The sequence below is a fragment of the Clytia hemisphaerica genome, unplaced genomic scaffold, assembly GCF_902728285.1.
Source record: "Clytia hemisphaerica strain Z4C2 unplaced genomic scaffold, Clytia hemisphaerica genome assembly, whole genome shotgun sequence".
In the NCBI taxonomy this organism is placed as follows: Eukaryota; Metazoa; Cnidaria; class Hydrozoa; order Leptothecata; family Clytiidae; genus Clytia; species Clytia hemisphaerica.
In genome coordinates, this window is record NW_027103907.1 from 387550 (window position 1) to 399019 (window position 11470).

An 11470-nucleotide genomic window follows, 5' to 3' on the forward strand; every position below is an offset into this window, starting at 1 on the left:
TCGTATTTCAATCTGATGTATGCTTGACGGGTCAGAAAGAAGTGTTATGATTGGCAGATTCTTATCAACGGTTTTTTTGGTTGGAAATTTAAAAGTTTTAAATTACCAGCCCTAACCATGCTATTCATTTCGCCATCAGTATATATTAAAGCATGGATTTTCAGGCTAAAGACAGATACAAGTTGTTTTTTTTATCTTAAGATAAAAGTGAGAACTTATTTTACTATAGCAGGGTGCTTTTTCTCAAATTTTGCATTTATTGAAATCAAATTTTGATGATTAAAATGAAAATAGGCGGTTGCTTTGTAAAAAAAAATCATCAAAAGTAGTTTACAAAATATTTGTTTCTATTCTTTCACAGATGTTGCCATCAAAGATTTAATGTCTTACTATCGTGATATCTTTAAGAACCAAACAATAACACCAAAGCTTCATATGTTGGAGGAACATGTTATCCCTTTTTTGCGCAAGTGGCATGCACCGTTTGGACTGTATGGCGAGCAAGGCCTCGAAAGTCTCCACGCATCAATGAATAAGCTGATGGCATCATTTGCATCCATGCCAAATCCTGTTGAAAAGATGAAGTCTTACATGAAAGAGCATTACACTCGAGTTAACCCTAACTTGAAAGAGACATACACGCATCTATTTGATCCAAAGTCGAGGAAAAATAAGAAATCTGAGGAGTGAAATCCACAAAATTTAATCTAGAATATGTTTCCACTTGTTTCTTCAAACTTTATGTTTCTTTGTAATTAGCATAATATTATATTAATAAAATTTTCATCAGTTTCCCATCTGCAGTCGCTGAGAGAAGTTCATTCCTAAAGTATTAAAACGTTTCAACGTCTACAGCAAACTATTCCAAGCAACCCACAGCCACAGAGTGGAAACACGATCAAGAGAATGATGGGATGGATAGGTTTTGTTAACAACAGATTTAATCATTCAAGCAAAGCGTTTTTCCTGAAAAAATAATCCTGATTTTTTGTTCATTTTTTTTCATTTACACGAGCCTGGTTTGGATTTCTTACGGTCTACTTAGAATTTTTTGTTAATCTTTTATATGTAACATAGCCATATTGAAATGTTCCAAGGTGGATAATGACATTTTATAACAATGTGTTCCAATCAAAAGAACCCAAAGGGGTAAAAAACATTGACACTAATGTACTAATCCAGGTTGAACTTACCGTTATTTTGCAACAATTCTGTCTAAATATCTCCCAACTTTCTCCAGTTGTATCTTTTAAACCTCTGCTTAGAACATTTTCTTTCTTTTTGTGTCTTGATCCTCTTCTATTTGGCTTTCCAAAAATGCCAAAACCAGCTCCAGTAAAATTCGTTTAGGATCTCAATCTTATTTTTGCCAGGCTATGGTATCGTAAACTTTTAAATTAGTGTCAAAAATTGACAAAGTGATCATTTTTTGAGTGAAAAAACTTCTTTCCAAACTCAAACTTGGATGCAGAGACTTCTCAAGGCTTCTAGTTTCAAGAAAAACACGCTGATTATGTGTGTAAAACACAGAACGTTTCTGCTCAAGGCTGTAAACAGACCTAGGTTGGCAAACATGTGCTTCAGGGGTCTAGCGGCCGCCATTATGGATTTTGTTCTTTGTAACGGCTTTTTTTGCGCGTGCGCAGTTCTTAATGTCACTCTGCAAAAGGCCGTGATAAAACGATGACGCCATCGAAAAATAAAAATTTGCCAAAATTCAAAAACTTTTGGTTTTTTGGAAAGAATACCTACCAGTGAACAAAAAATATTATTACGAAAAAGTCTGAACATCCTTTTTAAGAAGTCTATGAGCCAAAATTGATATTTTTAAATTTTGCCTGTAATGTGCTTGGGCAAGCTCCAACCTTCGACAGGCAAACAATAAAATTGTCAATTTTGGCCATTAATTTTCGAATTTTGGCAAATTTTTATTTTTTGATGACGTCATCGTTTTATGACATCATTTTGCCTCATTTCCTTAATATCTCCTGATATATTCATTTTCAGATATAGGTGGTGACCTTTTTCTTTATCAGTTTTTCATGCTCTTTCGAATGAAACAAAAAAATTTCAATTTTGACGACTTTTTATTTTGGTTGCCATAGTAACCAGTTTCCATGGCAACGGGTGGTCACCCGGCCCCACCTCTCAAATTTTGATCTTCTACATTCAAGGAACAATATTCAATCATAAAATCCCTTTGCACAAGCTGCTGCACACTGGAAGACATAGTGGCCTCTACTACTGTAAATTACTGGTCAAAATTTTTGAAACTTAAAAATACGATATCTCGGGAACGGCTTGAGCTCTTGAGGCTCAAATTTTGGAATTTTGTTCCACCCATGAGCCCCCACAACATATCTAAAAAAAAAAAAATCCAAGACATCAATGATCCCACTTACAGATTTTCTTAGGTGCAATTGCTCTTAAGGGTTTCTTTTCTGACCAAAACAATCGAACGATTTTACAAAATGCCCTCTACTATAGTGTTGTTATCACGGGCTCTGACCATAGTGAATTTTTAACCTTCAGGCACTGCTGTTTTTTAAAACTGTACCCGCTGCTGCCGCTGTTATTTTCAGGAAAATGGACGGTTTACGGAAAAGGTCATAAAATCTGAACCGTACAAATTCAAGTAAAAAGTCAACCCATTTTGAAAAGCTAAGGATCTATTTTTTTAGATAATACCAAAAAGACGCCTCATCACCCTTTTAAACCTGACTACACAGCCTCAAATCAAAACAATAAAATTCCATGTTTACGATTTTTTCCCTTTTTTTCTTTTTTTTGACAAATTGAATGAAAAAAGTGGGTACAAGGTAAAGATTGGTCCCAGAAAAATTATTTTGTTTTAGTTTATGTTATAAGCCACCATTTTGTGAAATTTCAGGGCTGAAGAAGCTCATTTCATCTCAGAATCTAAGTTTCGATGAAGCACCTTTTTCCACCAAAATCGACACTCTGGCCAAAACCTTTATTCAACATTCGACACTCTAAGATCTTTCGTTTTCGGACAAAAGTGACGTCGGAAAAAAAGACTTCCAAATTGTGGATTATAGATTCGGACTATTTTACTGTCGGACTAGTGACATGCACCCTTCATAATTGCTACAAGCAGATTTACCCTAAAGATTTTAGATGTCAAAGTTGAGCACCATGGAAACCAATCATAGTTTTTAGATTTAGATATCATCGTCGAAACAATATTTTCGGATATAAACTTTTTGATAAGAGAGATGCCTTTCCCTTCTTCATTGTAAGGATGTCACATGCCGACAGTAACATCCCATCGTGCATTTTTTATGGATCTTTTCAGATACTTTACGAATTGCACGTAGGACACTCATGTTTGAAGATCTGGTTTCCAGACTGTTTTAGGAAATATGGATAAACCGTCGAAGAATTTTTATAAATTTTCAAATTGTAATTTTTCTAAATATTATGTCTGAGGAATTAGCATCGGAGTTATTAGTCCGGGAGCAAAACCTGAAAAATGGCATTTTGCTTAACCCAAGATTCTACAGGATAAACTTTACATTTTTGGAATTCTTAACTATCCTAGTTTAAGAAATGGTCGGTCCCCAAAGCTAACTCCTGGTCAATTTTTCACACTGGGCCCAAACTTAGGGGGGTACTTTTTACCCTTTGTAAGAATTTGTTAAGGAAAATATCTTTCCATGTATGATATAATTTGCTATATCTCATGAATAACTTGACCAATTGCTTTGAAACTTTGCCAAAAGTTTCAAGATAAATTGGTGATCATCATTGGCAAAAAGGTTTTTCGAAAAATTATTTTTGGGGGTTTACCTGGGGGATAATAGGGAAAATTTGGGTATTTTCACTGAATTTTGACATTTTATAAGACTGGGATATGCCGGCCATTCTGTAGCAATATTCAATCTTTCGAATATTTAGTTCAATCCAATCCTTAATGCCGATATTTAGTTCAATCCAATCCCCATATTTAGTTAAATCCCTGTATTTCATTCAATCCAATCCCTGTATTTTATTCAATCCAATCCCGATATTTCATTCAATCCAATCCTGATATTTCATTCAATCTTTTTTTTCAATCTTTTTTTTAATTCAATCTTTTTTTTATTCAATCTTGTTTTTTTATTCAATCTTTTTTTTTTTCAATCTTTTTTTTTATTCAATCTTTTTTTTTCATTCAATCTTCCTGGGTACGAGCGTAATTATTATCTCCCTAATGCAGTTTCCACATGGTTTGAAGTGATTTAAGACGTAAAAGTTTGGTCGGATCTGACTAAAGTATGTTAGGAGATCGCACCGTTCTCTAAGTCAGATAAATAATACTATTACTAATATTAATATTAATATATATTATGACTTAATAATACATTACAGTCAGAACCGACTAGATTCAAATTCAAGATAACAACAATAACAATTTACGTCTCGCTGAGCTGCTTCGTGAGGCCAGCAATTTGGTTGAGCCGACGAGTTCGACAACATCATCAGGAACTTTAGAACGAGCCGTTGCAAATGCAACTAGTATGCTGAGTGCTAGCTTTAGAAATGGGACTTTCGCTAGACTGAATCAAACCGAAAGACTTAGAGCATCCGGTGGTGCTGGTGCTTCTTCTGTTGTTAGTGAAGAAGCTGGTAGCGGTGGCCCTATTCGTGGTGGAAGAAAAGGTTGTGGACGTGAGGGGGGGCGTGAACGTGCACGCCAGCATCCCTACAATCAAAGAAAGATACCTGAAAAGGTATTTGAAATTGCATTGATAAAACCAAATGACAATGATGATGATTTTGATTTCTCCGCCAATGATGACAGAGGAGACAGATGCTACAGCTGCTCCAAGCACTCTGAAATGGAACAGTGTTATCGGTAACGGTATCATTTCTGAAGATGATGGAGAACCAATGATTCGTCAGAAGATTTTGACTGCCCTGAAGGACAAATTTCCAATTTTAGGGCAGAATGACTTTGATTTTGTCAAGGTACGACGTAAAGAGATAACAAAAACGAGCTTGGGAACAGGCATGGAGTATAGTTTCAATGTAGTTAAGAAATTTGCCGGTCAAGGACAGCTATATGTGCAAGTCAAATCAAATCGTGGAACATTCCTTCCATGATGATAACAGTTCTGATGATGAAAAGGACGAGCTTGCTTTACCACCAGTAGGCTGGAAGCAAAAGAATTCAACTGATCCTTTTGAGCAATTGGGCTCAGATGGGAGTGCTGAAGGTAAATCTTTACAAAATGCAATTGTTATAAAGGAGGAAAAGGAAAACGATGACATCAATCAAAAGCACAAAGTGGAACAAGTAGACACCTTGTTTGCACCTTACAAAGGGTAAAAAGTACCCCCTAGATTTGGACCCAGTGTGAAAAACTGACCAGGAGTTACTTTTGGGGACCGACCATTTCTTAAACTAGGATAGTTAAGGATTCCAAAAATGTATAGTTTATCCTGTAGAATCTTGGGTTAAGCAAAAGTGCTTATTTAAGGAGATATAGGATTTGGCTCCCGGAATATATCCATTTTCTGCTTTCCTGTTACCCGTGCGGTCGTCCCGTCGCGGAACGCCGAACCGGGCTCTCGTCCTACTTCTGATTCTGTGTTTGACAGTTTTTTGTGTTTTTTTTTTTTTAATTTTATGTGATTTTTTCTATTTTTGGGTGAGATGTTGTTTGTTTCACCTGTAGTTGTATGTGGGAAGTTGTTACAGTGTGTCTTTTTGCCCTTCTGTACTGTATTTTGTTGCAGTGTCTTTTTGTAATTACATGCGGAGGCATTTTTATTACAAGTTTTCCAACAATCATTATACATCTTCCTTCTAAAATTCGAAACATTTAGAGCTTGACGATAATCAAGAAAGTATCCAAATTGTTTTGCTGTTGAAAAAATGTTGTTCTTTAACCATTTTTACACGCATACATTTCCATCATGGGACTCCTTTCCTCTGCTATTCTTTCCCATGGCCATGTCACCGAAACAAAAACATAGAAAAAGACTGAATGTTATCAATCTGATTAATCCATTGATGGAGGGTTTCTTCTCTATCGAAACCATACTGTACATCATCTGCATTTTGAATTATCAATCTAGAAACTTTCAAATACATCTCTAAAAAATCTGCAACTCTTCAAAACAAAACTTCTGGATCGAAAATGATCGAAAAATGTTTCTCTATTTTGTTTTTGTGTGAATATTTTTAGCGGGAAGTTATCGAATGTTATTTTGTTCGAATCTAACGTTCGAATTAGATTTTCGAATGAAAACATTCGAAAGTACACAGAAGCAGAAGAAGGCGGAAGTAAGTTTAAAAACAAAAAGAGGACAATTTTTTTGAGTCGATGATAAATTAGTTATCACATGACTTCTCGTGCAATAATCGATATTTTACTCGTTCCGAGATTTTACCGATATTTTTCCTCGCCTAAAGGCTCGGAAAAATATTACGGAAAAATCTCGGAACTCGTAAAATATTTCTCGTATTGCACTCGAAGTCATGCGATAACTAGTACTTATTACATATGGAAGTAATTTTATTACAAGTTTTGACATTTTAATCACCCTTCTACAGCTTATTACAACTATTTTTGAAATCTTTCGAATGCTGAATCAGCAAAATTTCTTATTACATATGGAAGTAATTTTATTACAAGTTTTGACATTTTAATCACCCTTCTACAGCTTATTACAACTATTTTTGAAATCTTTCGAATGCTGAAGAAGCATAATTTCTTATTACATATGGAAGTAATTTTATTACAAGTTTTGACATTTTAATCACCCTTCTACAGCTTATTACAACTATCTTTGAAATCTTTTGAATGCTGAATCAGCAAAATTTCTTATTACATATGGAAGTAATTTTATTACAAGTTTTGACATTTTATTCCTATTTGCACTGCTTATTACAATTTTCAAGAATTTGTAATTTTTGAATGTTGAGTCTGTAAAATCTTTTTCAATATGACGTGTTTTGGCGCATTATTAATCAAAATGAACTTTAGATTGTTGAATGATGGATTTCGGTCATTATTACATTTTGAAGGTATCAATTCCTTTGAAGATATGTCTGCAGCCCAACTGTACATAACAATGAAGGACCATCGACTTGCTGAGCCGCTCCAAAAGATGATTTTAAATAGAATGCACATGGTGCGCCAAGCTGCACTAGAGGAAGGAATCGAGCTTGACGATATTCCAGTCGACCAAACAATTAAACCAGTCAATATATATATTTCACGAACCTTTGATTCTTTTTGCCGAGAGGAGATCGTTAAAGAATTGCACTGTTTACGGCAATTTGACGTCGATTATAATCTTGAAGCAACAGAAAGCCCCGGTAAGGAAACTTTTAACTGAAAGGTTATTTTTACCAAATTCATGGCCTATTCTTTTGAAATGACAGGATGAAGGTTCAACATGAAAATGATTTTCTGATAGTCCCTTTAATAACTAAACCTTAGTTTCAAACTTCTAATGTTTAATTTACCTCCTTTATTCTTAGTACCAGTTATTGTTTCGGCACATCCAAACACCAAACTCGGCCGCGCAGTGGATGTTATTAGACGAGCAATGCAAGAGGTTAATTGCAAACTGTACCGTGGCTTCATATTTAAGCATGTTCCCGAGTCGCAACGCACGTTCATCTTTTACAAGTCTGTGAAAAATTACCTTCTGAGGATCATTAAAGATCCTAGCATTGCAGATATATTGGCTGGAGGCGTATTTTGGGAGGCAGTTAGGATCCTCCAAGAACCAGCATGTCGTTTGCTACCACAAATGAAGATCGACTTTAATTACATAGAAGTCAGTGATGGCAATTTTTTCAACATTGAAGAGAAGAAATTTGATATGACATTGAAATTGACGGCTCACCTCGAGCATTTGTGATTTACGATTGTAAAAGAAAGCCAAACCCTATACCGTTCATTGAAGGTGAGCCATTCAAATGTCTAGATTCAAGTAAATAAAGATTGAAAATCTCGCTATCTCAAGAAAACGTCTTCAGTGGTTTTAAGGTTTTACTGACATAGTTAAACACCGTGTTATAAATCACTTTCTTGTTTACTTTAGGAATCATGAACAGTTTCCCAAATGCATTGATTCGAAAAAACTTCCTTCAAAAGTAATATCAAATTCTAATGCACCAGAAATTCCCAAAGAAGGAGAAAAAGCTGATTTTGGTTGGAAACCCAGATAGTGGAAAAACAAGCTGGTTCTGTCCTTTCGAAGGTATTTATTTTGTGATATCATATAATGAGGCTAATCGATTTACATGGACCACTTTTCACTTATGATGAAATTAGAATGATTCTTCGATTGCTGAAATTACAATTTATTGTGTACATTGATTAATATTGGTCATTAACTGATTAACATATTACCATTTTTCTCAGGAATTATTCCATCATCCTTCATCAGTTACATCGTTCCTGATGGTCGATTTTCTGCCGCTGATATAACCAGTAACACGCAAGTCGTGGTAATGGACGAATGGACCCCTGAGTCATTATCTTGCGAGGATGCGAAACGAATATTGCAAGGTGAGCCATGTTAATTATTCAAAACATTATATATATCATACGAAAGAGCACATTATTTGTGCTTGCTAGATTTCACGACAATTCTAAAACGTAATACTTGAAAACTGAAAATCTGCTTGTATTTCTTGCTCAGGTGGCAGAATTACAGTTCCACGCAAACATTCCAGTGTTCAAAGCACACATTATAATAGTGGATTCTTCATAACGACAAACGACTTTCCGGACTTTGGCGCTGGACGTGATGGAGAAGCAATCAAAAAACGTCTTCAAGTTTTCAACACCGTTTCATTGAAGCGAAAAGATCCCACAATTAGCGGTAAGTTTTGAGACCATTGTAAAAATTTCACCTCTTAAGAGACGTCCGTGCTGCTTTTCACTAAATTCAGTGGGTTTTACAATGACTTTTTAAAGAGTTATAATCAAGTCACCAATCTTTTCCCATAGCCTGGTTACGGAGAAACTGCATGGAAATTTTTCATTGGGTAGCTGAACAATTACATGACATGCCACTGTTTTCGATCGTTCAAGAAATTGAAGAGAGAACAGGTGTAATCTACAACGACTTCGACAGTGAAAATCCTTTCAAATCTGACGTAGAAGAACCACTCAATTATTCGTTCAGCCAACCTTCGTCTTCTTCATCATCTGCACCTGCTGCATCTGCTGCCACAAGTTCAAGTTCAGCAACAGGATCAAATCGTGACCGTCGAAATGTCGAAAATGTCCTGGACCACACATTCTATACCGTGAGCACAGCTCAAAATCATATATTTACGCTGTGCCGACGAATCGAGATTCTATTCATCGCGCAATGAGCGAAGACAAAAGTAACCATGACGACCATCCAAGATCTTGGATGAGCGTCATAGTCGATATTTTTATTCCCGTCGTTGAAAACACAACTTACAAAAAGTCATCAATGCTTTGTAAAAAGAGTCAGTGATAGAGAATCATAACATAACGTTTGTCTATTATTTCGATTAAATTAAAGTGACATTTCCATAATTAAAAGTTTAGTAATTACTGTTATACATTTGGGGATCATGTAAAAGATTTCTTTCGAAATAAACTCATTTCAACTACACTTGGAGGTTTCTGGGGAATTCGTAAATAGTAAACTGCATACTGATACAGTCTGCTAGACATTAATATGGTAATATTTGCTCTTCATCTTTGAGGTGTCTAAGCACAAATCAATTGAACAGACTAGACATCACGTACAGAACCTTTTTGAGACGCATGGTTCGAAATGGCTTCAAACAAGTGGACACTGACAATAATGACTTTCGATTAGTCATTAATACCGAAAACCTACATAAATTGTGTGGGACTCGTGATGTCAGTACTTTCTTCAGATCTCAACAATCCAACTACAACCCACACGTCATTCGAATGTATAATGAACGCTCATTACAACAGCTTATGTTTAACGATGACACTTCGAGAAAACGTGATCGTCCAATGAAAACGCTCTTGGAGCAAGTCATATCAGATAGAAATTTAACTATTGATCAGTTTTGTAAAAAATCTATTTCAGAGAATGTGAGATTGCTATAGGGCTTCCAATAATACAGACAAGCAAGTTATCAAGAATTCTTTGAAGCTCTATGGCCAATCCAATCCTTGTAGGGTTTAGATTGTAAACTTTTATTATTATTATTATTATTATTATTATTATAATTATTTCTGCAATCTCCTCCTTAACTTCATCACAATACTCGACCTGGTCAGGCATTTCCTTATCCAGCTGGTTAAAAAATTCCTGACACAGATCAAGTGAAGGTGGTTCATACTTTTCAGGAAGAACCTTCTTAGGAAGGATATCAGAGAAGTCATCGTCAAAACGAGGTCTTTTGCTCTCTAAAGGAGAACCTTCAGTTACATTTTTTTTCTCTGGAGAATTTCCAGGTGCACTGCTGGCAACGTGAGAAAACTTTGGAGGGAATTTAGCATGGCTGCTGGCTTGAAAAATTAAATTTGATGGGAATTTATTTGCCTTAAAATAGATAACATTTGGGGAAGAAAACAATAATCTAAATTAGGCAGCGGATGGTAGTAAAAGTTAAATTTGGATCCAATCAAGATTTTGGCCCAATCCACAAAATTAAATTCCTGCTAAATTTAGTTTTCAAGTTAACCACCAAATTAAATTCCCTCTGAAAAAACTTTTCGGCCATCCACCAAATTAAATTCCCGCCAAAATTTCTTCTTTCAATGTACTGTCAACTGCTCTAACTTGGAACTATCTGACAAAACATGGGACGCAATTCGGCTACCATTTCACCGAACCTCAAATCTAAGTCATTTGATTTGAGTTAATGAACGGCGTATTAAACAGTCCATCACAAAGAGCGATATTTTGAGCGCACGAAAGCGCGTGAAAACACCAGTTTTTTTAGAGTTTTGTCTGGTTTACCCAAACGCTTAAATCTTGCGTAGGCTTAGGGGTCAAGAATAGAATTTATCTTTCGCACCGAATAGGCTTTTAAATCGAAATACGAAAGAAATCCCTAGTGGAACACACGCGAATGTCTGGAACGAAGAAGACCAAATTAGTGGCAAAACGATGGAATGTTTGACATATCACTCGCGCAGCATGCAATATACACACTCGTTATTCGTTAATTCCATCAGGCAATAGGCAGTTAGGCGGCGGGCGTTCTCCAATCCGCGTCTGGTCATTTTGAATGAAAACAAAAAAGTTCAAAAGGGCGCGTTATCAGTTAAAGCTATCGTGACATGTTATGGCAGAAAGTGTGATTGATAAACTTGGTGGAATTATCAAGACAAATTTGTTGTCAAAGAGATTTTACAGTAAGTGAAAATACAGAGCAGATATCAAACAGTCCCATGTTTCAACCAATCGTTAGCCAAGTTAGAGCAGTTGACAGTAGCTGCAATGTCACGTTGTGCAATGTTGTCCATTTTTCAACGGA

General features: G+C 35.7%; 1 protein-coding gene across 1 annotated transcript; it reads left to right on the plus strand.

Annotated features, from left to right (window-relative positions):
• The first annotated feature begins 6966 nt into the window (after positions 1–6966).
• On the plus strand, positions 6967–10200 carry LOC136809040 (uncharacterized). Its single transcript, XM_067065615.1, has 6 exons — positions 6967–7330; positions 7496–7926; positions 8065–8223; positions 8388–8534; positions 8668–8850; positions 8979–10200. The coding sequence occupies exons 3-6, from the start codon at positions 8133–8135 to the stop codon at positions 9347–9349; spliced, it is 792 nt and encodes a 263-aa protein (XP_066921716.1). The 5' UTR covers positions 6967–7330; positions 7496–7926; positions 8065–8132; the 3' UTR covers positions 9350–10200.
• The last annotated feature ends 1270 nt before the right edge of the window (positions 10201–11470 follow it).